The 26,656-nt window shown below is 48.4% G+C and overlaps 2 protein-coding genes across 3 annotated transcripts in view; both read left to right on the forward strand.

Annotated features, from left to right (window-relative positions):
- The window catches only part of AKAP8L (A-kinase anchoring protein 8 like), a 39,935-nt gene extending 38,247 nt beyond the window's left edge, over positions 1-1,688 (forward strand). For both annotated transcript variants that reach the window (XM_066271296.1, XM_066271302.1), the window contains 2 exons: positions 1,103-1,198; positions 1,307-1,688. In XM_066271296.1, coding sequence (XP_066127393.1) covers positions 1,103-1,198; positions 1,307-1,621 — 411 coding nt within the window. In that variant the 3' untranslated portion in view covers positions 1,622-1,688. The remainder of the gene's footprint in view (positions 1-1,102; positions 1,199-1,306) is intronic.
- A 184-nt stretch (positions 1,689-1,872) lies between these two features.
- AKAP8 (A-kinase anchoring protein 8) lies at positions 1,873-23,641 on the forward strand. The gene is made up of 14 exons (XM_066271310.1): positions 1,873-2,015; positions 4,378-4,416; positions 5,832-5,864; positions 6,360-6,636; positions 7,213-7,693; positions 8,186-8,315; positions 8,554-8,600; positions 11,446-11,479; positions 13,336-13,423; positions 15,683-15,824; positions 16,176-16,269; positions 16,700-16,830; positions 20,640-20,735; positions 22,904-23,641. Exons 1-14 carry the CDS (start codon positions 1,997-1,999, stop codon positions 23,369-23,371), a joined length of 2,079 nt encoding a protein of 692 aa, XP_066127407.1. The 5' UTR covers positions 1,873-1,996; the 3' UTR covers positions 23,372-23,641.
- The last annotated feature ends 3,015 nt before the right edge of the window (positions 23,642-26,656 follow it).

A 26,656-nucleotide genomic window follows, 5' to 3' on the forward strand; every position in this document is an offset into this window, starting at 1 on the left:
ATGTCTCTTAGTCTCACTTTTATGTCCCACCTACGTATGGAATAATGCAGTTACTGTTTTTTTCTGATTTACTTATTTCACTTCGTATAATGTTATCAAGATCCCACCATTTTGCTGTAAATGATCCGATGTCGTCATTTCTTATGGCTGAGTAGTATTACATATTGTGTATGTGCCACATCTTCTTTATCCAGTCATTTATTGATGGGCTTTTTGGTTGTTTCCATGTCTTGGCCACTGTGAACAATGCTGCAATGAACATGGGGCTGCATGTGTCTATGTATCAATGTTTCTGAGTTTGGGGGTATAGACCCAGTAGAGGGATTGCTGGGTCATCATGTAATTCTATTTTCAGTTTTTTGAGGAACCACTATACTTTCTTGATGGTGTTCTTTTGAATGTACGATTTGTTTAACCAGTTACCCACTGAAAAATATTTAGGTGCTTTCCAGTTTTTCACTAGTGCAACCACTGCATGCAGGCACAGTTCTATTTCTTCAATTTAAGATTCTCAGAATTGCCGTGGCAGGATTCCAGTTCTGTTGGTCCCTGGTCAGGGCACATAACAGAAACGGACATGTGTTTCTTTCTTTCTTTCTCTCTCTCTCTTTTTCAGCCTTGCCGTTTGTGTGTAATACTTCATCCTGGATTAAAAGGATGTATATTACTTAAATACACTTTTTGACACTTGTATTCCTGTTTTTATATCCCCCCTGTTGATCCCCAAGAGTTCCTTGCTTACTAGGGAAGCTGGCTTCTTGTCACGGATCGAACATGTGGGTTTTAATATGTTCACTACTTTTACTTTTTACATAAGTAAATTAGATTTCTGCAATACACTTGTAAAGACATGTCTTGAATCAGTTACATCAGCTAAGTATGGGGTGGAAGAACGGAGCACTTCGGCAATGATAAAAGCAGGTTGTGGCTCCATGGTTTGAAGAGAATGGCCACATGCTTGTACCCAAGGTACACTTACATACCTACGCAATCTACATAGTTGGGAGCCCAGGTGAAGCTGTGCTGTGCGCTAGGATTCCACAGCCTGGCAGGGTGGGGGTTTTTATAGACTCCAGCCCCGTCCCGCCTGTCCTATCTGCAGCTCATGATGGAGCAGTCCAAGAAGTCCTCGCTCATGGTGGCTCGCAGCATCCTCAACAACAAGCTTATCAGCAAGAAGCTGGAGCAGTACCTGAAGGTGAGGTGCGGGCGCCTGAAGCAGGCGTCGGCTGCATCCCAGATCTTGGTACCCAGCCCTGGCCTCGCGAGTCCTTCCTCCCTTCAGCATCCATTTCCCTTTCCACAGGGCGAGAACCCTTTCACCGACAGCCTCGAGGAGGAGGAGAAGGAACAAGAAGAGGCCGAAGGCAGCGCCCTAGACGAGGGAGCGGTGGTCGAAGCGGCCGGGAGCACGGCGGATGCCGAGAGCAGTCCGGTGCAGCCCCCAGTGCCCCCGGAGCCAGCCCCCGGGGCCGCGTCACCCCCACCACCACCACCCCCCCCTGAGGGAGACGAGGAGGCCGTGCCTCTGTTGGGCGGGGCGCTACAGCGCCAGATCCGCGGCATCCCAGGCCTCGACGTGGACGACGAGGACGACGAGGGCTGTGTTGGCGCCCCGTGACTATGGTCAGGGCGGCCAGGGTGCGCGCGACAGAGGCTGGAAGTCGAGTTTAATAAAGTTATTCCCATCCCACTGCCAGGCTTGTCTCGGGGGCGGCGCGACATCCGGAGGGGGAGGGAGGATGAGGGATGCGCCTGCGCGCGGTGAGGCAACGCTACCCGACACAAATTCCCAAGATACTATGTGCCAAGCTCGACCAACCGAAAGGCCAGTTGGGGTGATGGAGGCGGGCCCATCAGGAAAGCCAGGCAATGGTATCGTGCAGGAGGGATTACGTACGACCCTGGTCTTCCAGTAGCGGCAGTAGGTTCACTTGAGCGCATGCGTCCGGTGGCTGCCTAGGTAAAGGGGCTGCTGGCGGGCCAAGTCGAAGCCATGGAGCAGGGCTACGGAGGTTGGTGTTCGCACTCCGGTGCAGTGGGGAGGGCAGACGGTATTCAGGTTTGCCACCATGCAGAGGGCCGCAGGATCGAGGCCTACACCCGAGTGCTGTTGCCGCAGCCTGGCCGTGTTGGTGTTGGACGGGCGCGCGCGCGCCGTTCATTGGGCCGTGGCTCAGTCGCTTCCGCGGCGCTGCATGCGGATTGGACGGCGGCTCCTGAGGAGGCGGGTGGAGCTTGGCGTCCAGACGCTGCGGCGGGCTTTAGGGGGGCCCCTTGGGCAATCCGGCCTGTTTCTACCCTTGTCTTGGTTGGGCTGCTTTACCTTACCGCTTGGTTTGCAGGCCCGCCTTCCCTTTCGGAAGACGCTACAAAATGGCGGCGCTGGGGGGCGGAGCCACCGCTCGAGCTCGTGAAGCGAGGGGTTCTCTTCCCGGGCTGCCAAGCTTGTCTGGAGACCCACGAGTGTGGGTGGGGGCCTCCGCGTGGCGGACGTCGCAGGGGGCGCCCATCTCGGAGTGCGTTTGGGCGGTGCGGGGTCGGGGTCTTTCCCACTAGCTGGGCGGTGCAGCGCGGCCGGTCCGGGTGCGGCCTCTGTGGGATTCAGCCTCGTGGTTCAGTCGCAAACTTGACTTGTGCTGGCTTAGGACGAGACCTTGAGGGTCAAATGCTGGGTATTCCTTGTGCAAAGCTGGAAACCTAATGTGCTCCGGGGTGCTGACAGTTTGGTGGCTTTCTTTCGGATAGTGCCTTATAATGGTCTGAAGGTGTTAGGGGACTGTGTTAAAGGAGATCGTGCCCTTTCCACACTTGGGTTGCAGGGCCTGCGGCCGGTCTGACCTCGGGATCTGCTTTTTGTCTCGAGAAGCAGCCTCCTGGGGAGCCTTTGCTACGTGCTGGGATCCAAGTTTGCCAGTTGGGAACAGTTGTGACTTAACACTTAGAGCTGCTAAGTTGGTAAGCCAAAGTATATGAGGTTCGAGGAGCAGTCGGTCTGATCTTGGAAGCAACAGCTAGAGAAGGCGTCTATTTTGAAAGGTAGAAGCGTTGTCAGGATCCAGGCCACAAGACTTGGCCGAAGCAGAGAGATTCTTGAGGTGCATGGGTGTGTCTGAGGTACTGGGGTGACTCAGCCTGGCTCTCTTGGTCCTTTCTGCAGCTTGACTGGGTCTCATCATTCTTTGCCACCAGATCTTTCAGCCAGTAATCATACTTCACACATGCTGTTAGCCTGGAGAGGTCCCCCCTCAACCCCCAACTTCCTACTTGCTTATAAACCTTTCAGGCTCAGTTTAGATGCTGCAGCGTCCCTGAGTCCTTTTGTAGCTTTTCTACCTGAAGTTATTTCCTAGGACTCCCTGGCCTTGACAATTCCCTGACCAGCTTCCCAGCCCCATGATACTGGGCAAGTGACTTAGCTTTTCAAGCCTTAAAAAAAAAAAGTATCTACCTCAAGGGCATTGTGAAGTTCTGTGAGTAGCATGTGCCATTTTTGTTAGATCAGTGCTTCACAATGAAGCATTCAGTACCCACTTGCCTGTTACAGATGTGGAAGGGGGCATGCCTGGGATGTACCTTGCAGAGGACAAACTTCATGTGACTTTGGATCCAGTTTCCTAACCTGAGCCTTAGCTCTCTGGTCTCTGAATGACATTCCGTGACGCTGGCTAATGTGTGCTTAGTGCCTATTGTGTGTCAGTCCACAGTAGCCATTCACTTAGTGGTTTGGGTTGTCCAGGTCAGGGAGACCAGATACATCCTTGCTTTGTAAAGGTGAAGTCATTTGACAGATGTGGATGACTGCCTGTGCCCAGCTCTGTGCCACATCCAGGGTCACAGAGATGAAGAGGGGACAGACAGATTCTGTTACTGTGGTCTGGAGGGGCAGGCAGCCACCACAGAGGCAAGCGCAGTCTGATGCCCTAGGACCAGGATGAAGCGCTGGACTTGAAGGCCCACAGGAGCATTGGAGGATTCAAAGTTTCTTCCCAATTATAGGGTATTTATAGCTGCTTAGTTGGTGAGCCAAGGAGGGAAATGGACTGTGTCCTAATGCTGGGCTAGGTGATGGTTCTTCCTGTGTCCTCAACTGTAGGTTGAGGCTTAGGCCAAGGTCCCTCAGCACCTTACAGGCAGAGCTGGCCCAAAGTGTATTCCCTTCCCCTCTTTTGTCTGCTTTGACCTTGGGCAGGTAGAGTGTGAGGATACAGTCAGAGCCAGCGGTGGAGTGACTTTAGTGTGGTTATGCTGCCTTTTTGTAAAGCTGGCATCAAGCTCTTTTGAGGACATTCCTTTAGGCTCTTCAGAGCACCTCCAAGGTATGTGTTCTCTGGTTGTGACACAGAGGATCCTAACTCACAGGTCTTTTGTTCGCAGGGTATGGGGCATGGAGTGCTGGACCCACCAACACCCAGGGTAGGTTGGACCTGCTTTGCGGGGAGGCATGGGCTCCTGGATCCCTAACCAAAAGCACCAGACTTAACAGGTGTTCCTGAGGCTGCATCAAGGGGACGGTGGCCTGGAGCCTGGAGAGGCACAAAGGGGATGCGAGGGTTGCAGCCTAGGGACAAGGGCTAGATAGTTTGTTTTTTTGGCTTTGCAGGCTACATGATCTCTGATGTGCAGAAGCCACTGTAGACAGCTTATGAATAAATAGACATGTCTGTGTTCCAAAATTTACTGAAGATCACAGACATTTGCATACCATATACAGTTTTTCACATGTCATGCAATAGTCTATTTCAGCACTTTTTGTTATCTTATTGTAGGTAAATAGCTGAGCGTATAACCAAAGATTTTTTAAATTTAATAGACTCTTGCTTGGTAGTTTTAGATTTATAAGATTGAGCAGAGAATATGTATATAGAGTTCCATATGCTCACCCTACCGTCAGCTCTGCACAGTTTTCTCTGTTAACATCTTGTATTAGCAGGATACATGTATTACAATTAATAAGCCAATGTTGATAACACTGTTAATAACTATAATCAATAGTTTACATTAATATTTACTTTGTATTATACAGTTCTGTAGGTTTTGACAAGTGTATAAATGGCATTTCATGTCATGAAATAGTCTTGATTTTTCTTTCTGTTCCCAACCATTTAAAAATGTAAAACCCATTCTTAGCTTGTGTGTGGCTGTACAATTGGCAGTGGGCTAGATTTGGCCTGGGGCCTGGTGCTGACTGTTCTGGAGTCCAGATCGTAGCACTCAGTACCTTTAAGGAGGCAGGATGTGCTCTGGCTGCAGCATTTTGCAGAGTTTGTTTGAGGGGAGAGGATGATGGTTCCCTTTGTTTGCTGAGCCTGACACTTGCCCATAGCAGCATTGGGAGCAGGCTCACTTCTCTGCCTATCACTGAGTTTTCTCGGGCCTGTGAAGAGGTTTCCATGTCACACAGATACAATGTCCCCTTGCTCAGTTGAGTTGGAGACGTGATTTTCCACTGGTGCGTTCTCCACGATTTTGGCGGTGCCCGAGTGAGTGCTGGCACCTTAGAAGGGCTCTGCCTGGGGATCTGGCCTGTTGGCCTCCAACACCATTTCCATTGCCTCAATGGGAGAAACTGGGCTTGCCTAGGAGAGAAGCCCTGATCATGCTTAGCTGAGTGTTCTGGAGAAAATGAGTTTTACTGCTAGTGGGCCTAGCCTTTCCTGGCCTTAATAGGCAACCAAGGGTACCTCCCAGAGTGCTGCCACAGCTGCCTGCAGCCTTGGTCCTGTGGATAGTGGAGGGAAGTGACAACTGGCTTTCAACATCTGGGGGGTGGGATGTCTCAGGTGCCTTTGTTGCAAACAAAGCTCTTGTGTGTTCTTGTTTCCTCTAAGGTGCATATGGAACTGGTGTGGCTAGCTGGCAAGGTAGGCCCTCCTGGGGGTCATTGGGTGGGTGAGGGGACCTCTGATCAGCCACCCAGAAGAGCTGGGATGCAGGGACCCCCATCTCCCCTTTGGGCTGTGCTCACAGCTCTCTTGAAGGCTTGGCAGGCTGAGCCTGATGTGTTGAGGAGGCCTGGAGGGAACCTTGCAGGAGGTGAAGGTGTTTTGGTTGTCTTCTGGAGCAATATCTCCAATATCCCAACTGCCACTCGTTGGCTCTCAGCCACCTCTGTTTTTGGATGGGAAGCAAATCTTAGGATTTGGCACAGAAAATCCACTGCTCAGAGTTGAAGTCTCGCCCCTGCCCTCTTCCTGATGCCTTTATGAGTTGTACAAAGGTAATGTGGGTGATGTCATTGGAACTTGGTCCTCTGACTCTCTTCTCTAATGGCAGTGGGTACTCCTCCCCAGACTTGTCCACCATGGAACAGCCTTGTGGCTGCTGAGGTTTGACTTGGCTCTTCTTTCCCCTGGCAGGTTATGAAAACTACAGTTACTACAGTGCCCAGAACACCAGTGTCACCACAGCAGCAACCTACAACTATGGCCCAGCCTCCTGGGAGACCTCCAAGGCCAGTGATGGCCTGGCAGCTGGAGGCGCTGCCATGCATGTGGCTTCTTATGGCCCAGAACCCTGCAGTGACAATTCTGACTCACTCATTGCCAAAATCAACCAGCGTTTAGACATGATGTCCAAGGAAGGAGGCAGGGGTGGGAGCAGCACCAGTGGGGAGGGCATACAGGACCGAGAGAGGTAATTACCAGCCTGACTCCTTCCCTGGGGATCCAAACACCATGCTTTGTATAGACTGAGGTGGGCAGCCACTCTTGTAGGAAGGCTCTTCTCAGCTCCCTGCTGAGCCTGGGTAGAGGAGTTGGGACCAGTAGTTTTCAACCTTTTTACACTCTGGGACTGGAGAAAATAGAATTATTTCAGGGACCACTAAGGCAGTAATCACCCTGAATGTAAGCAAATTCGACCAAGATCATTGGGTCTTTAATCTTCATACATCAGGGCAGTTGACTCTTTCGCATAATGTTGGTTTAAAGATACTGGTTGGGACAGGCATTTTAACAGGGCTCACTAGTTTCCTGAGTGGTGGGGTTTAGGGCATGACTTGCTAAGCAATGCCAGACTCCTTGTTTTTGCACCAGGAACTTAGCATACCCTCCCTGTTTTTGGGGCCAGTGGCTTGTGCCTTCCTTCCTCAGTATTAGGAGGGGTGTGGTGTTTCAGTTTGTTTTGGTGTCCTGAGCAGAGGGAGGTCAGCTCCTCGGGGGTGTTGAGGTCACACCCAGAACTGTAGTGATGGTTGTACTTTCTTTGCAGTTCCTTCCGCTTCCAGTCATTTGATTCGTACAACTCCAGGCCTTGTCTGCCAGAGCACAACCCCTACCGCCCCAGCTATAGCTACAACTATGAGTTTGACCTGGGGCCTGACCGCAGTGGTGGCTTTGGTAATCAGTACAGCAACTGCCGGGACCCCACCCGTGAGCGGGGTTCACTTGATGGCTTCATGCGGGGCCGGGGCCAAGGCCGCTTCCAGGACCGGAGCAGCCCCAGCACCTTCATGCGCAATGACCACTTCTTGCCGTCAGCAACTTCCGATCCCCTGCCTGCTCCCTGGACAGAGCTAAATTATGTGGGTGGGCGGGGCCTGGGAGGCCCCTCCCCCAACAGGCCCCCATCTTCCCTCTTCTCTCAGTCCATGGCCCCCAGCTACGGGGTGATGGGCATGCAAGGGGCAGGAAGTTATGACAACTCTGTGCCCTACAGATGTGGCCAGTTACAGACCCGGATAAAGGATCGGGTAAGCTCTTGTGAAGTTCTAACCCACCTTCTTTTTTCTTTTTAAACATCTTTATTGAGGTAAAATTATAGATTATAAGATTCAGTCATTTTAAGTATATAATGCTACTTTTAGTAGAAATATACAGAATTATGCAGTCTGTACCACCATCTAATTTTATGTTTATATCAACCCAGAATGAAACTTATTAGCAGTCATTTCCTATTCTCTCCCCCAGCCTCTGACAACCACTAATCTACTGTCTCTTGTGGATTTGCCTGTTTTGGACATTTCATATGAATACAATATGTGTCCTTTTATGTTTGGCTTCTTACAGTCAGCAAAACTTTTTTACTAGGGGGGGCGGGGGAAATTAAACTGTGTTGTCTTTACTTTCTGAAAAGATTTTATCTACCTTTGTTTTCTGACCTTATAACTTCTGCATTCTTCATTTCTCTGGGGTATTGTAATGGTCTGGGTAAGTGGTACATCAGGATGTACTTGTGTCTGTAGCCCAGGTGGCGAGGGTTTGACCGCTGTGGCCCAGACAGCATAGGCAGAAAACGGAAGCAGTTGCAAATCTACGATGAACTTGACACCAAACAGGCCCGGGCTGACAGTGAAGGAGATTTTTCTGAAAATGGTACGCTCTGGGAATGGGATACAGTGAATTGTCAGTGGATAGAAGATGAATGAGTTGCTCTGCCTGCCTGTACAGTGGACACACAGAAACTCAAGGGTGCCCTTTGTCACCCAAGTTCCCACAGCCCCCTCTAGAGTCATAATAAGCTTGGTCACTCTGGACAATGAGCTTGAGAGGGTGAAAATAGTGGGCCAACCACTGAGAGGCTGACTTTCCCTATTCCTTTTGTATCTGGTAGATGATGGAGCTGGTGACTTCCGGTCGGGAGATGAAGAATTCAGGGGTGTAAGTCCACCTTCACTGGGCAGCCTCCTTTGTCTCTAGTGCAGGATTTTTTCCTTATTTTAGCTTCTTTCTTTCTTTCTTTCTTTTTTTTTTTTTACAAGGACAGAGAGAGAGAGTCCGAGAGGGATAGATAGGGACAGACAGACAGGAACGGAGAGAGATGAAAAGCATCAATCATCAGTTTTTCGTTGCAACATCTTAGTTGTTCATTGATTGCCTTCTCATATGTGCCTTGACTGCGGGCCTTCAGCAGACCGAGTAACCCCTTGCTCGAGCCAGCGACCTTGGGTCCAAGCTGATGAGCTTTTTGCTCAAGCCAGGTGAGCCCACGCTCAAGCTGACAACCTCAGGGTCTCGAACCTGGGTCCTTCCGCATCCCAGTCTGACGCTCTATCCACTGCGCCACCGCCTGGTCAGGCTTTAGCTTCTTTTTCACAGAAGTGGGAACTGTTACTCTGGTAGACTCGCCCCAACCTCATGAGTGGGTTTAATACCCTGACCTGCAGCTAGGCTTTCTAAGAGTTATCACAACAATCTTTCCCTCCCTGAAAAACTTCCCAGACCCCTCTCCAGCCACTCCTGTGTCTTTGTAGTGATACACCTCGTACTTACACATGGTAAGTACAGTGGCTGTACAGCCTGAGGCTTCCAGACATGCTGAAGGCTGCCGGCTTCATGCGGCTAAGCTGCACCCACGTCATTCATTCCTTTCATCCAGTCATGGTTGATTGGTGTTTATGGCTGGCTCTTACCCAGGACCTGGGAGCGAACCTTTGCCATGCCCTGCAAATTTTTTAATTTATGGGTAAAATAAGGTTTTTTTAAGATTTTATTTATTGATTTTAGGGGTGCGAGGAGGAGCAGGAAGCATTAACTTGTAGTTGCTTTTCTCGTGTGCCCTGACCGGGCAAGCCTGGGGTTATGAAGCAGCGACCTCAGCATTCCAGGTTGATGCTTTTTATCTACTGCGCCCTCATAAGTCACGCCACCCTCTGCCAAGTTTGGGGTAGGACTCAGAGATCTGGGTATATAAAGGCATTGTCCAGATGCTTATAATGGCCAAGTGGGTTGGCAAAAGGTGGGAGAGGCAAGATACAGTGAATTTTCAGCTTTTCTGAATGTCTTGCTTGCCCCCTATTTGTCTTGAGTCCAATCTGTACCTGCTGATTGGTAATTTAATCTTTGGATGCCTAAGGAATGAGTTCCCTTTCCATTTTTAGATTGTCATTATTTTTTTAATGATTTTTATTTTATTTTTTCAGAGACAGAGAGAGTCAGAGAGAGGGATAGATAAGGACAAATAGGAACAGAGAGAGATGAGAAGCATCAATCATCAGTTTTTCGTTGCGTATTGCAACACCTTAGTTGTTCATTGATTGCTTTCTCATATATGCCTTGACCAGGGGACCTTCAGCAGACTGAGTGACCCCTTGCTCGAGCCAGTGACCTTGGGTCCAAGCTGGTGAGCTTTTGCTCAAACCAGATGAGCTCATGCTCAAGCTGGCAACCCCGAGATCTCGAACCTGGGCCCTCAGCATCCCAGTCCGATGCTCTATTCACTGCGCCACCGCCTGGTTAGGCTAGATTGTCATTATCTATACCTGATTTTTTACAACCTTTGGTAAATACAAAGAAATGGCTGGGAAACTTGGTAATGCCCATTCAGTAAAGAGCAGTGGAAATAGCATCCTACAAATTGGGGTTTCTTGACATACAACTGATGAATGAGCTCCTGGCATTCGCTTGTGCAGAATATACATTGTCAGGCTGTTGAGCTCTAGAAAAAGCTGAAAGAGGGTCAGTATCTTTAATTAAAAAGTAAAATAGCCTGACCTGCGGTGGCGCAATGGGTAAAAGTGTTAACCTGGAACGGTGAGATTGCTGGTTCAAAACCCCGGGCTTGCCTGGTCAAGGCACGTATGGGAGTTGATGCTTCCTGCTCCTCCCCCCCTTCTCTCTCTCAGCTTCTCTCTCTGTCCCCTCTCTCTAAAATGAATAAATAAAATCTTAAAAAAAAAAAAAGTAAAATAGCCCCCTGGCTGGTTTGCTCAGTGGTAGAGCGTCGGCCTGGCGTGCAGAAGTCCCGGGTTCAATTCCCGGCCAGGGCACACAGGAGAAGCGCCCATCTGCTTCTCCACCTCCCCCCCTCCTTCCTCTCTGTCTCTCTCTTCCCCTCCCGCAGCTGAGGCTCCATTGGAGAAAAAGATGGCCCGGGTGCTGGGGATGGCTCCTTGGCCTCTGCCCCAGGCGCTAGAGTGGCTCTGGTTGTTACAGAGCGACGCCCCAGATGGGCAGAGCATCGCCCCCTGGTGGGCGTGCCGGGTGGATCCCGGTCGGGCGCATGTGGGAGTCTTCTCTGACTGCCTCCCCATTTCCAGCTTCAGAAAAATACAAAAAGAAAAAGAAAAGAAAAAAGTAAAATAGCCTAACCTGTGGTGGTGCAATGGAATAAAGCGTCGACCTGAAACACAGGTTGCTGGTTCGAAACCCTGGGCTTGCATGGTCAAGGCACATATGGGAGTTGATGCTTCCTGCTCCTCCCACTCCTCCCTCCCTCTCTCTCTCTCTCTCTCTCTCTCTCTCTCTCTCTCTTTCCTTTCTAAAAATAGAGTAAGTAAAGTCTTTTTAAAAAAAATTAGTCATCATCACAGAATCTTAGAAAGCAACCAGTAGTGACAGGACTCACGCAGGCTCTATCCCATGGCCCTGGGCTTTGTCTTAACACATTGTGTCTGGGTTCCTGGTGGCACAGCAACCGCCAGGTAGTGGCAGAGAGCTGGGCTGGCTGGTATGGAGAGTTGTGGAAACCACCTCACTGCCCAACTTCATGTGTGTCCCTTTTCAGGAGGATGAATTCTTCGACTCTGGGAGGCAGAGAGGTAGGAATCGCTTGTTGTCCCTTTGAGCTTTCTTTTGTCTGCCTGGCTGTCTTGCACTCACTCTCCAGCTCCCAGCTGAGCTGGGCCTCTGAGCAAGCCTGGGGCATGGATGGGAGGGGCTGATGGCTCAGGGCAGAAGAGGAGCCATGATCACTGGGTTGACCTTGGCCATGGCACTCACCCCAAGACTTTGCTCCATTGTTTAGAGCAGCACTTGCAGGAAACTGGTCTGTGGTCCTCACTCAATGCAGGCTGTGGAGAGAGGGGAAATTTATCTGTGAGTGTATGCAACAGCTTACACTGGTAGTGAAGGGAGTCTCAGAAACACATGAGAAAAAGAAAAGGTACCCTCCAGCCTGTCCTTAGCCAATAGTAGCCCTGTCCTGTTTTCTCCTGGGATTCATTCTTTCCACAGTTCCCTTGGTTGCTAGCCCAATGCTTTCAGCCTCTAGGTAGGGGTACTGGCAACTGCAGTGCACATTGCTGCGTGGGACAGTTCAAACACCTGCTTCAATTGGGAACTCAGGGCAGGGGGATGACCTGTCAGGTACAATAGACCCAGATACTCCAGATGTAGTCATTGCTCAGCGGGTGCTATCAGTTCCAGTGCCAGGGACCTAAAAGTCCAAAGTTAGCAGCAAGAGCAAAGCCAAATTAAACCTCGTGGGGGTGCATGGGGAAGTGGCCTTGGACATGGTGGCTTTGAGCTTATCCAAAAGCCAGTTTTCCTGTTCCCATCAGTTTGTAGTTTTCCCTCCATAAATTCTGATGGCCCCTGGCTTAGATGCTTCTTCCCTTAATGTGTTCAGGCATAGCCAACCCTCAAGGTCCGCTCACCCTGTTTATTGAAGCGATTATGTTTGTAGCATGGGACTACACAGCATTGAGCAGTTCATGAAGCGGGGAAAATGCTAAAGCAAAGGTGACATGTTTATTGCGTGCAGGTCCTGCTACCTACCCGGAATGACTTTGCTATTAAACAGCAGTAATAGTTTCAGGCAGTGACCTCTTGCCAAAAATCCCACACGCCCTTTTGAGAGGCTTCTGAGCAGCGCACGCCGGTCGCCATCTTCGTGGGACAGTCTCGTGACTGGCATCAGGGGTAGGGGTTTCAGTTCAGATGCTTAACCAACCTTTTTTCAGTGTCTAGCCCTGTCCCCAAGCTGCGGTAACCTGGCCTGGCCTCACTCTGGGACACTGGGCTGCACAGCTCTCAGAGGAGCTCTTGCACTGGCCCCAGGGGATGGATGGAGGACCAGTAGCTCTCTTCCCACTTTTCTTTCTAGGAAATGTTTTCCACATGGCCCTGGGAAAGCCCTAGAGTGATAGTTTTTGTGAGTGGAAGATAGAGTTTGGGCCAGCAAGGACTGACAGACCTGCTGAAGCCCTAGTTTAGAGGAGGCCAATGGTCCACCTAGAGGTGGGACGGAGGGAGGTAGAACAGCTTGCTTTATTTTCTGAGGCCTTCCAGCTGCTGCCTCTTTACCTAGAAAGAAGTGCTTCTCTCTCGCTCTTAACTGATGTTGGGAGAAGACCTCATAAGGCACTGGATTAGGAAAGCAGGATAGGGAAGGGCAGAGAGCAGGTGGGCTACGTCCCTGGCCCATCCCAGCCCTATCTGGCCTGGGAGGAGTGAAGTGTCTCCCCTGGGAACTCCCAAAGGTTCTCATCAAAGCCCATCCTTGTTGGGAGCCTTTGACAGCCCCTTGGTGTCTCAGGGTGTCCTGACCCTGCCGTGTTTGGAGGCGGCAGTGGGGCACGGGGTACAGTGGCCAAGTTGTGGCCCCATCAAGGCCTCAGGGCCCAATTCCTCAGTGGGCTCCGCAGAGGGTCTTGAAGGGATTTCTGTGTTGCAGGAGAAAAGGAGGATGAGGATGATGAAGTGAAGAAGAGAAGGGAAAAGCAAAGGAGAAGAGACAGGATGCGGGACCGAGCAGTTGACAGGTGAGGTGAGAGGTCCTCTGACCTGGGCACTGGTAAGGCTCTCCTGGCATCATCTGTCTTCACTCTATGGTGCAGGGGGGCCTGTTGTGGGGTATTCCAGTTGTCTGTGGGGAAAGCCTAGTCAGAGCAGTGGGAGACAACACTTGGGGTACAGGTATGGGATCATACATACCCTTGCCAGAGGGTCCCTGTGACCCTCATGTGCCCAGCAGGGGGCTCTGTTGCTCCGTACCTGTGGGAAGTTTCCTTGAACCCTGGTTGTGTCTGTCATCCCAGACAAATGACCTTCATTAAGTAGAGCTGCTAAGAAGGTGTTCTCATGCCTTGTGCAAATCCAGATCACCTCTGGAGTTTGACTTAACCGTTTATACATGTATAGATGTTACCTTTAAGATTGTGTTTAAGTAGAAAAAGAAGCCCAAAGTATGTTAGTGTGACTTTACCATGAGCCTCTCTCTCTGTCCAGTGATTATGTGGCTGCTTTCTAGAAATGTAAACCACTGGTGGTCATGGGGGCACTTGATTGCTGAGGCCTTAACCACACGTGGCTTCTTCTCTGTGCAAGGGTTCTCTTTATGACTTAAAGGGGGACTCCTTGCTTTTAAGACTTTTTTCTTGTGCAAAGAATGCTCAGCAAAAGGGCTAAAGGAGCCAGGAACTGAAAAGTAGGAGCTTTCAGATGTTACAAAAATTTATCAAAACCCTTATTAAATAGATGAATAAATGATGGCAAATTTTATCTGTTTTCATGCCACATGAGAACTGAGGTGATGTTTTTTAAAAAGAATCTCTAGATTCCATCCTAGTAATTGAGTATCCTCAGAGCGCTTGTCAATCTTGGAGCAGTTATCACAGGTAAGGTAAAGATACAGCCAGGAAGCACATTTCTTTCTGACAGTTTTGCACATAGGGCCTGGGTAATTTTTTCCCTTTTCACTCCTCTGTCAGGGGTATGTACGAAAGCTTGTGGCCCTGGTCTGGAGATCCAAAGCCAAAAATTTGAGGCCTACAGAACTCTGAGGAGGAGTCCATAGGGCCTGTGCTCTTACCACAGAAGATCTACTGGCTCCTGGGCAGAGCCATGGGAAGTGGCACTCCACAGGGGTGTGTGTGGAGGTCGGCAGTCCTCTCTCCCCTCATCCTACAGCATGATTGCATTTGTGAGACTTTGAAAGCACAGACAGCCTGACCTGTGGTGGCGCAGTGGATAAAGCGTCAACCTGTAATGCTGAGGTTACTGGTTCAAAACCCAAGGCTTGCCCAGTCAAGGCACATGCGAGAATCAACTACTACAAGTTGATGCTTCCCACTCTTCCTGCCCTTCTCTCTCTCTCTCCTCTTTCTAAAATCAATAGATAAAGTATTAAAAAAAAAAAAGAAAAGAAAACACATGACAAAGAAACATGTTTTTATCCATGAATTTGATATAACATGCCTTTCAATTGAATCCTGTGGGAGAACTAATATTAGGTCCTGTAAATTTTGAATCGTTTAAGATCCTCAGGAATTTCTCCATCATATGATATGGGGTTGCCTTGTATCACCCCTGTGGCTGCAAAAAGAAACATATCTGAAAAGCTGTGGTATTAGGTACTACATCCCCAGAGCAGTGGGCTAGAGGCTTAGGGAGTCCGCAGTCCTGAATAGTGTCTTAGTTTTGGGGGGGAGTGACAGAGAGAGACAGACAGGAAGCAAGAGAGATACAAAGCATCAATTCTTTATTGTGGCATCTTAGTTGTTCATAGACTGCTTTCTCATATGTGCCTTTACTGGGGGCCTATAGCAGAGTGAGTGACCCCTTGCTCAAGCCAGTGACTTTGGGCTTCAAGCCAGCAACCTTTGGGCTCAAGGAGTTATGTCTGTGATCCCCTCACTCAAGCCAGTGACCCTGCACTCAAACTGGTGAGCCTGCGCTCAAGCTGGTAACCTTGTGGTTTCAAACCTGGGTCCTCCACATTCCAGTCCAACGCTCTTATCAACTGCACCACCACCTGATAAGGCTCTTAGGGTGTCCTTTGAAAGGCCTTTGGGTCAAAAAAACTAGAACTACTGTAAATTGCTACATGAATCATTTTCCTGAATAGTTTCAAGGTTGTATTTTCATTCTTAGAATGAGTAAACGGGTAACAGCTATTCTTGACACCCTGTGAGAAGTTGGAAGTCTTAGCTCAGAAATAGCTTTCCTGTTTCGTTTCGGTTCTAACCAGAGATGAACTAGTTATTACTGCATCACTACTCGTTTTTGTCTTTTTTCTTCAGGATTCAGTTTGCCTGTTCCGTGTGCAAGTTTCGTAGCTTTGAAGATGAAGAAATCCAGAAGCATCTGCAAAGTAAATTTCACAAAGAGACCCTGCGGTTTATAAGTACCAAACTGCCTGATAAGACAGTGGAGTTCCTTCAGGTGAGGCACACTTGGTCTCTGTCACAGTGTTTCCTGATGATCCTGCAGGTGTCAGATTCCTCACAAGGAAAGGGAAGGGAGATAAGAGGTCTAAAGTTGGTTAAGGTTTCTATTTTCAGGATAACAGTTGTTCCAGTCCCCATGTCAGAGGGACAACTGAGAGCCATTTTAGTTCCTGTTAGTTCTGCGCACAGAGAAGCTCTGATAGCCATCTTCCCACCTTAGGGACAGCTGAGACAAGGCTGTCATCCAATAGAGGCTTGGCAGCCACCCATGGTGAGCTGCCTCTGGTGCATTTGAGAAATACGTGCTACCCTCTCCTGATTTGGTGCCATCTCCCAACCCCTCTAGGAATACATTATAAACAGGAATAAGAAGATTGAGAAGCGGCGTCAGGAACTGATGGAAAAGGAAAGCACAAAACCAAAACCAGATCCTTTCAAAGGTGAATTGTGATCCTTGGGGGAGAGGGGCCATGCTGTTCTGCACAGCGCTAAACACATGATTCGATGCAGAGCCAGCAAAGTTGCTGATAATGTGACATGAAGACCCTTGGGTCACTTAGCAATGGAAAGAGGCCCTCAAGTATGGCCTAAGTTAGATTCAATTCTGTAGGCAACTTAACAGAGTGATAGGAAGTACTCTGCAGTTATTTCTTCCTTGGACCAAAGGATGAGAAACGTTGGAAGTAATAAACACCCCGGTGCAGAGGCTGGCTGTCCTGACCCTGCACTCCTGCTGGAAGGCCAATGATACCTGCTCCTCTGTGCTAACTGAATTCCTACAGAGGGCCACAAGGAGAAAATTGGGGGCTGGGAGGAAAGCATCACGTGCATGTTGTCTCAGATCCTATGTGACTTGGGTTTCATCAACAGGGATTGGCCAGGAGCACTTCTTCAAGAAGATTGAGGCTGCTCACTGCCTGGCTTGTGACATGCTGATCCCTGCGCAGCAGCATCTCCTTCAGCGGCACCTGCATTCCGTTGATCATAATCACAACCGCCGGGTGAGTCCCCTCCTGATACTGGCTGAGGGGCAAGCCTTCCTGGGCTGCCAGTGGGGAGTTCAGAACCTTCTGTGTTTCATGGGAAATGCTCACATCTTTAGAGGCTCTTGCCATATTCCATCAAGTGTCACTTCATCAGTGAATTGAGCTTTGCATCCCAGTTTGTTGAAATGTGAGAAAATATGTTGCTTAGAATTAATTAAATACAAAACTGAAATTGTCCTGGTTTGAGAATGTTCTCTGTAAACCACACAAATCAATTCCCCAGTAACTGGAAAACTGGATTTTCCTATAAACTGAAGTCAAGGGCCATTCAGAGCAAAGTGGCCTGGGGGACCTATTTGGTCCTTACTAGCTTATGGGGCTTAAGGCTAAAAGTTTAGTTCCATGTCAGCAAATTTTTCTTTAAAGGGACAAATTGTAAATATTTTCAGCTTTGCAGGCAATTTGGTGTCTGTCCAACAAGTCTGCCATTGGGCAGCAAAAGCAGCCACAGATGACTACAGGAAGGAATAGGTGTGGCTGCACTTGGCCCACTGGCTGTGGCTTGCTGATCCCTGATTTAACATCTCTGTCCAGCTATGAAATAGAGCTAGCAATAGCTGCTTGCCCCATCTCCCAGTTTTATTAATGAGAAGCCAAAAACACTGTATAAGCAAGGGATTACTATATGCATGTCAAGCTGTTTTTAAGCATTCATAATTTTGCCATTGAAATTAGTATAAAGTTAATCTTAACTCAAAACTGAAAAGAAAATCCTTACTTCTTTTCCTACTTAGTTCTTCTAAACTGTAAATGCTCATTTCATCTTTGCTTATGCACATATGCACATGATACTTGGACATCAGAGGTGTGTCTGTGCTTTTATGTTTTTTGTTTTTGTTTTTTTTGTTTTTTGAGAGGGAGGGAGAGAGAGAGACAGGAACATCAAGCTACTCTTGCGTGTGCCCTGGCTGGGGAATCAACCAGCAATCTCCACGCTAGGATGACATTCCAACCAACTGGGCTATCTGCCCATGGTTTTATTTATTGATTAATTTTTAGAGAGACAAGAGAGGAAGGGGGGGGAGGGAGGGAGAGGGAAAGGCCTGGATGCTGAGGATGGCTCCATGGCCCCTGCCTCAGGCACTAGAGTGACTCTGGTTGCAGCGGAGCATTGCCCCCTGGTGGGCATGCCAGGTGGATCTCTGTCCGTTGGGAGCATGCAGGAGTCTGTCTTGTCTGCCCCCCACCCCCGCTTCTCACTTCGGAAAAATACAAAATAAATAAATGCGGGAAGAGAAGAGAGAGAGAAAGGGGAGAGGTGAGGATAGAAGCAGATGCTTGCTTCTCCCTATGTGCCCTGACCCAGAATCGAACCCAGGACATCCATATGCTGGGCTGACACTCTATCTACCAAGCCAACCAGTGGGGGCCAGCCACTTTTTTTTTTTTTTGTATTTTTCTGAAGCTGGAAACAGGGAGAGACAGTCAGACAGACTCCCGCATGCGCCCGACCGGGATCCACCCGGCACGCCCACCATGGGGCGACGCTCTGCCCACCAGGGGGGCGATGCTCTGCCCATCCTGGGCATCGCCATGTTGCGACCAGAGCCACTCTAGCACCTGGGGCAGAGGCCAAGGAGCCATCCCCAGTGCCCGGGCCATCTTTGCTCCAATGGAGCCTTGGCTGCGGGAGGGGAAGAGAGAGACAGAGAGGAAGGAGAGGGGGAAGGGTGGAGAAGCAAATTGGCGCTTCTCCTGTGTGCCCTGGCCGGGAATCAAACCCGGGTCCTCCGCACGCTAGGCTGACGCTCTACCGCTGAGCCAACCGGCCAGGGCTGGGGGCCAGCCACTTTTATTTTTTTTATTTTTTTTTAATGTATTTATTTTTTTTATTTATTTTAGAGAGGAGGGAGAGAAAGAGAGAGAAGGGGGGAGGAGCAAGAAGCATCAACTCCCATATGTGCCCTGACCAGGCAAGCCCAGGTTTCTAACTGGCGACCTCGGTGTTTTCCAGGTCGACACTTTATCCACTGCGCCACCACTGGTCAGGCCACTTTTATCTTTCATCAGACTTTGTATTTTTCTGAAGTTGGAAACGGGGAGGAAGTCAGACAGACTCCCACATGCGTCCGACTGGGATCCACCTGGCATGCCCACCAGGGGGCGATGCTCTGTTGCAACCAGAGCCATTCTAGCACCTGAGGCAGAGGCCACAGAGCCATCCTCAGCGCCCGGGCCAACTTTGCTCCGATGGAGCCTTGGCTGCGGGAGGGGAAGAGAGAGACAGAGAGGAAGGAGAGGGGGAGGGGTGGAGAAGCAGATGGGAGCTTCTTCTGTGTGCCCTGGCCGGGAATTGAACCCGGGACTCCTGCACGCCAGGCCAACGCTCTACCACTGAGCCAACCAGCCAGGGCTCATCAGACTTTTCTACACTATTTCACAGTGTTAGTTTCAATGTTGTTAAGGTGCCTTCTTTCCCTCTTGGAGTCTGGCATTTTGGGATTTGCCTCACTTAAGAAAGATGTTAATGGCCCTGGCCGGTTGGCTCAGTGGTAGAGCGTCGGCCTGGCGTGCAGAAGTCCCGGGTTCGATTCCCGGCCAGGGCACACAGGAGAAGCGCCCATCTGCTTCTCCACCCCTCCCCCTCTCCTTCCTCTCTGTCTCTCTTCCCCTCCCGCAGCCGAGGCTCCATTGGAGCAAAGATGGCCCGGGCGCTGGGGATGGCTCCTTGGCCTCTGCCCCAGGCGCTAGAGTGGCTCTGGTTGCAACAGAGCATCGCCCCCTGGTGGGCATGCCAGGTGGATCCCAGTCGGGCGCATGCGGGAGTCTGTCTGACTGTCTCTCCCCGTTTCCGGCTTCAGAAAAATGCAGGAAAAAAAAAAGAAAGAAAGATGTTAGTCATTGCTTGACCTGTGGTGGCGCAGTGGATAAAGCGTCGACCTGGAAATGCTGAGGTCACCAGTTTGAAACCCTGGGCTTGCCTGGTCAAGGCACATATGGGAGTTGATGCTTCCAGCTCCTCCCCACCTTCTCTCTTTGTCTCTCTCCCTTTCTCTCTCCTCTTTAAAATGAATAAAAAATTTAGCCTGGCCTGTGGTGGCGCAGTGGATAAAGCATCAACCTGGAAACAATGAGGTTGCCGGTTCAAAACCCTGGGCTTGCCTGGTCAAGGCACATATGGGAGTTGATGCTTCCTGCTCCTCCCCCCTTCTCTCTCTCTCTCTCTTCCCTCTCTATAATGAATAAATAAAATCTTTAAAAAAAAAAATGAATAAAAAATTTAAAAAAAGAAAGATATTAGTCATCTGTGCATATGGCTTATCTCAGGGCAATTTGCTAGCCTGGCTGGTGTGTTCTCTTGCTGCTCTATATGTGCCTTTTTTTTTTTTTTTTTTCATTTTTCTGAAGCTGGAAACAGGGAGAGACAGTCAGACAGACTCCCGCATGTGCCCGACCGGGATCCACCCGGCACGCCCACCATGGGGCAACGCTCTGCCCACCAGGGGGCGATGCTCTGCCTATCCTGGGCGTCGCCATGTTGCGACCAGAGCCACTCTAGCGCCTGGGGCAGAGACCACAGAGCCATAACCAGCGCCCGGGCCATCTTTGCTCCAATGGAGCCTTGGCTGCGGGAGGGGAAGAGAGAGACAGAGAGGAAGTCGCGGCAGAGGGGTGGAGAAGCAAATGGGCGCTTCTCCTGTGTGCCCTGGCTGGGAATTGAAACCGGGTCCTCCGCACGCTAGGCCGACGCTCTACCGCTGAGCCAACCGGCCAGGGCCTTATATGTGCCATTTTTAAAAGTCCATGTTTTGTTCCCTTTGCAGTTGGCTGCTGAACAGTTCAAGAAAACAAGTCTCCACGTGGCTAAGAGTGTTTTGAATAACAGACATATAGTGAAGATGCTGGAAAAATACCTCAAGGTTAGGAGTCCAATGGAAGGGAAAAGAAATGGAAAATTAACTACAAGTATGGCACTGGATCTTGAGTGCAACATTTAGCTTTTCTGAGTCTTTTGAAGAATTGAGGGATGTTGGAATGTATCAGGCTTGGGAATTCCACAGTTGTAGGTTTCCTGAGACGGTGCTTGCTTGGAAACTCTAGAATGTGGTTCTGCTTGACTAATTAAAAAACATATCCAAGGTAGGTAATTATCCAAGAAAGAAGCTAAGAAAAGGTTTTTCTGGAGATTCAGCTGACAATGAAATGGGAGTACCAAGGCCAAAGGAAGAGCTGGAGGTGCCACAACCACTGAGCCATAGGAACAGGAGCAGAGTAATAAAAACTCCCAAAGAGCCCTGGCCAGATGGCTCGATTGGTTAGAGCATCGTTCTGAAGCACAGAGGCTGCCAGTTCAGTCCCTGGCCAGGGCACATATAGGAACAGATCAATGTTTCTGTCTCTTTTTCTTTCTCACTAAAATCAATAAATAAAAATTAAAGCCTGACCACGCAGTGGTGCAGTGGATAGAGTGGCGGACTGGGAGGACATGGAGGACCCAGGTTCAAAACCCCAAGGTCGCTGGCTTGAGCGCGGGCTCATCTGGTTTGAGCAAGGCTCACCAGCTTGAGCCCAAGGCTTGAGCAAGGGGTCACTCAGTCGGCTGTGGCCTCCCGGTCAAGGCACATACAAGAAAGCAATCAGTGAACAACTAATATGCCACAACAAAGAATTAATGCTTCTCATCTTTCTCCCTTCCTATATGTCTGTCCCTATCTGTTCCTCTCTCTGTCTGTCTCCGTCTCTGTCACATACACACACAAAAAGAAAAAAGAGAGAGAGAAGAAAGGTACCTGGTAGAGAAGTTGGAAGATCCCCTCTCTCCTCCTTGGGAAGCCCACTTTGCTAAATGCTCATCTCCATGACTTTTAACATTTGAAACCGGTAGCATAGGCTGGATAGCACCTGTTTGCCCTCCTCTCAGTTACTAAATGCTTTAGTATTTGACAATTCATTCTATCCATCAAAGGCACAGAATCTAAATACAGGAGATCCTTGAATATTCAATATCATTTTATTATAATGTTGAGAACTTGACCCTGGGGTAGCCCAGGGGATAAAACGCTGACCTGTAACACTGAGGTTGCAGGTTTGAAACCCTGAGGTCAGCGGTTTGAGCAAGAGCTCACTGGCTCAGCTATAGCCCCCCAGTCAAGAGCACATATGAGAAAGCAGTCAATGAGCACTTAAAGTACCGCAACAACAAGTTGATGTTTCCCATCTCTCTTCCTGTCTGTCTCTTACTAAAAAAATTAAAATAAACTAGAGACAGTTTTAACATACACTTGTGAGAAGTTTGGCCTGAGAAAGTCAGGCTTGGATGACTGATGTTTAATAGCTTTGTGACCTCTAGCAAGTTACAGACTCATTTCTTTGTAAAATGGGGATAATCCTCATGCCAGGGATCTGAGCCTAAATGAAACTAAAATTTAAAAGAATCTTAACCTCCTGTTAAGAGATTTTTTTTTTTTTATTTAAAAGTTCTTTTTGAACTTTTCTTCATGGTTATATGCTTGAATAAAAGGTCCAAAATAGTTCTGGGGAAGCTTTCTCAGAGATGTCTCTTTTTTTTCTTTTTTTTTTAACAGAGAGAGTCATAGAGAGGGATAGATACGGACAGACAGACAGGAACGGAGAGAGATGAGAAGCATCAATCATTAGTTTTTCGTTGCGACACCTTAGTTGTTCATTGATTGCTTTCTCATCTGTGCCTTGACCAGGGAGCTACAGCAGACCGAGTAACCCCTTGCTCGAGCCAGCGACCTTGGTCCAAGCTGCTGAGCTTTTGCTCAAACCAGATGAGCCCGTGCTCAAGCTGGCGACTTCAGGGTCTCGAACCTGGGTCTTCCACATCCCAGTCCGACGCTCTATCCACTGTGCCACCGCCTGGTCAGGCTCAGAGATGTCTTTTCTGAATCTATTGGCTCTGACAACCTGTAGGATTAAGTCATCTGGTATATGTAGTTCAAAGTATTTCTCTTGTTTTTTCTGCCCATCGTGAAAACATGAGCTACCAGCAACTTGGGCCTCCGTCCGTGTCTCGCTTAGACGGTTCTTTAGAGTGCACTTACCTGCGTTTCTTCTTGGCCAGGGTGAAGACCCTTTCACCAGCGAAACTGCTGATCCAGAAATTGAAGGAGATTACAATTTAGGAGGAGAGGATAAAGAAGAGACACCTGAGGAGGTGGCTGCGGAAGTGTTAGCTGAGGTGATTACAGCAGCAGTGAGGGCAGTAGAGGGGGAAGGAGTGCCCACTTCAAAAAGTATTGAAATGCTGGCTGAAGGGGAAGGTTCCATGGACACCGCAGAAGCCACTAGTGGTCTCCATCCTGTACAGCTTCTGGAAGTGGACACACACTGTGGAATGACATCTGAGAAGGAGAACACTGAAGCAGAGGTTGGAGGTGAAGGTTCCCAGGCTAGAAATGAGGCTGCTGAGGCTGAAGGTGAAGCAGAGGCAGAAAGCGCTGTAACCGTCACTGTTCCTGCCCCAGCTGCCAGAGAAGCCGAAGTGGAACAAACTGATGTGGAGTCCAAAGATGAGAATCCCACAGAATGATCCTCCTTTCCCTGTTTCAAGGGATGTTCTATAATGCATTGCTTTTTCACCTTTGGTTTGTAAGTAGTACTGGGGAGTGTGTTACTAGAATATGCTGGAAACTTAATTTTGGTGAAGAGACCCAGCCATTTCCTTCAGAAAAATGTACCTCACAGGCTTTCTGAGTTGTGTGGCTTCCTGCCTCGGTTTGAAGGCTGCAGAAGTACATTCCCCCAAGCAGCTGTGACCTCTCAACACTGCAGTTGGAATAATAAAAGTTGGGTAATTAGATTTTGATGGTAACTTTTCTTATTAAATATAGCCACTAGCTAAAAGACCTTTTCTTTTTTTATTATTTTCTCTGGGAACAGCTCAAAATACTAGGCTATATCTTGCTTTATAAAGAATTTTAAGTTTCAAGAATTGGTTTGGCTTCAGTTTTTTACCTCTGCTGTTGTAGTGCACTGAATGGTATGTGATCCTCACAAGATAGCAGAATCTTGTTAACATGTGATGTTGGTTCTGTTACATCACTGAATTCTCAGAGGCCTGATAAATCTGACATGACTGCACCACGAAAAGCACAGCCAGTTGCCCCTCAAGAATGAGGGCACTTTGCCTAGCATTGTTTCCCAATATCTAATCCTGGGTGAATCACCTTCAGAATTTTTTATTTTACATGTGTTCACCTCTGCATAACTTCAGGGCTTTTTCTTTAAATTGAGTTACTTCCAATATACTTAAGTATATTTGAAAAGAAAACTTGTTCCTCTGAAGAATAGGAAACCAATATAAATTGCCACAGATAAGACATTATCTATAAAAAAAGAATATAATGAAATAAACATTTCATTTTAGATAAATACTCTTCCTTTGACTGTTTCTGAGTCTGTGAGAAGGAAAGCTAGCATGTGTTAAAAGTGGAGCAAGTGCCACTTACATGTTCATATAATCAAAAGAATTGGAAGAGACCTCCCTTTTGGAATGATATTGCTGGGTGTTTCCCTTTAAACTTTTAAACTTACCTTTGAGGAAGCATTTTGGCTAGTAGGAAATTATTTAGAGGTATTAAAAATATTTAATGCATCTATATTGTGTAGTGTACCAGGTGTTAATTCATGATAAAAATAAGATATGGGCACTGCTCTCAAGGAGACATATTGGAGAATTGAGGTGAATATTTATGAAAAAGTCAATATTAGAACTAAAAAAATAAACTATTCAGTAAGCAAAAAAATGGTGCCTCTGAATTGTTTCTGCTAATCATTCCTTCATACTGCATAGATGTGGCTTAGTCGCAAGTTCAGCATGCCCTTTGAAGCTTACTCTTGAGGCAGAAATGTTGGTAGCATTGAACACCAATAGTTTGAAAAAGGCTAACAAAACCATGAAATTGCTTTATTTTGTTTTTCTTATAAAAGTAATTCAAGGCCCTATGTACCCCCAAAAAAAGAAAGAGTAAGAAAAGAAAAAGAAAAAGAAGAGTAAGAAAAGAAAAAGACATAGAGTACATAGAATTAGGGAAAACATCTCCACATTAACCCAAGGCTTGTCATTAAATCTATCTGAATTTTCTGACCTGTGGTGGTGCAGTGAATTAAAACGTAGACCTGAAACGCTAAGGTTACTGGTTCGAAACCGAGCTTGCCTGGTCAAGGCATGTATAGGAAGCCATTACTATGAGTTGATGCTTCCTACTTCTCCCCCCACAACTCATCTGTCTAAAAATCAATCAAGCCCTGGCCGGTTGGCTCAGTGGTAGAGCATCGGCCTGGCGTGCAGAAGTCTCGAGTTCGATTCCCGGCCAGGGCACACAGGAGAAGCGCCCATCTGCTTCTCACCCCTCCCCCTCTCCTTCCTCTCTGTCTCTCTCTTCCCCTCCCGCAGCCAAGGCTCCACTGGAGCAAGGATGGCCCGGGCGCTGGGGATGGCTCCTCGGCCTCTGCCCCAGGCGCTAGAGTGGCTCTGGTTGCAACAGAGCGACGCCCCGGAGGGGCAGAGCATCGCCCCCTGGTGGGCATGCTGGGTGGATCCCGGTCGGGCGCATGCGGGAGTCTGTCTGACTGTCTCTCCCCATTTCCGGCTTCAGAAAAATACAGAAAATAAAATAAATAAATAAATAATAAATAAAAATAAAAAATAAATAAAAATCAATCAAAAAAAATTTTTTAGCCTGACCAGGCAGTGGCGCAGTAGGTAGAGCATCGGACTGGGATGCAGAGGACCCAGGTTTGAGACCCTGAGGTCGCCAGTTTGAGCACGGGCTCATCTGGTTTGAGCAAAAGCTCACCAGCTTGGAACCAAGGTTGCTGGCTTGAGCAAGGGGTTACTCAGTCTGCTGAAGGCCCACGGTCAAGGCACATATGAGAAAGCAATCAATGAACAACTAAGATGTCACAGTGAAAAACTGATGATTGATGCTTCTCATCTCTCTCCATTCCCGTCTGTCTGTCCCTATCTATCCCTTTCTCTGACTCTGTCTCTGTAAAAAAAAAAATTTTTTAATGATTTTTTTTTATTTTTATTTAGACAATTAAATTGAACAGGATGACATTGGTTAACTAGAGTACATAGAATTAAAATTTTTTTTTTAATTTTATTTATTCATTTTAGAGAGGAGAGAGAAAGGGAGAGAGAGAGACAAAGAGGGAGAGAGAGGAGAGAGAGACAGAGAGAGAGAAGGTGGGGAGGAGCTGGAAGCATCAACTCCCATATGTGCCTTGACCAGGCAAGCCCAGGGTTTCGAACTGGCAACCTCAGCATTCCCAGGTCGACGCTTTATCCACTGCGCCACCACAGGTCAGGCCTAGAATTAAAATTTTTTAATAAAGATTTTATTCATTATAGAGAGGAGAGAGAGAGAGAGAGAGAAGGGGGGAGGAGGATAAAGCATCAACTCCCATATGTGCCTTGACCAGGCAAGCCCGGGTTGTTGTTTTTTTTGAACCAGCAACCTCAGCGTTTCCAGGTTGACACTATCCACTATGCCACCACAGGTCAGGCTAGAGTACATAGAATTAGGGAAAACATCTCCACATCATTTGGACAGTCGATTATGTTGTATATCCATCATTCTCTGTCACTTTATATTTGTTTCTCTTTATGCCCCTCTCCCCTCTCCCTCAATAAAAAAAAAATTTATGCCCTGGCCGGTTGGCTCAGCGGTAGAGCGTCGGCCTAGCGTGCGGAGGACCCGGGTTCGATTCCCGGCCAGGGCACACAGGAGAAGCGCCCATTTGCTTCTCCACCCCTCCGCCGCGCTTTCCTCTCTGTCTCTCTCTTCCCCTCCCGCAGCCAAGGCTCCAT

Source organism: Saccopteryx bilineata, chromosome 1 (genome assembly GCF_036850765.1).
Source record: "Saccopteryx bilineata isolate mSacBil1 chromosome 1, mSacBil1_pri_phased_curated, whole genome shotgun sequence".
Classification (NCBI taxonomy): Eukaryota; Metazoa; Chordata; class Mammalia; order Chiroptera; family Emballonuridae; genus Saccopteryx; species Saccopteryx bilineata.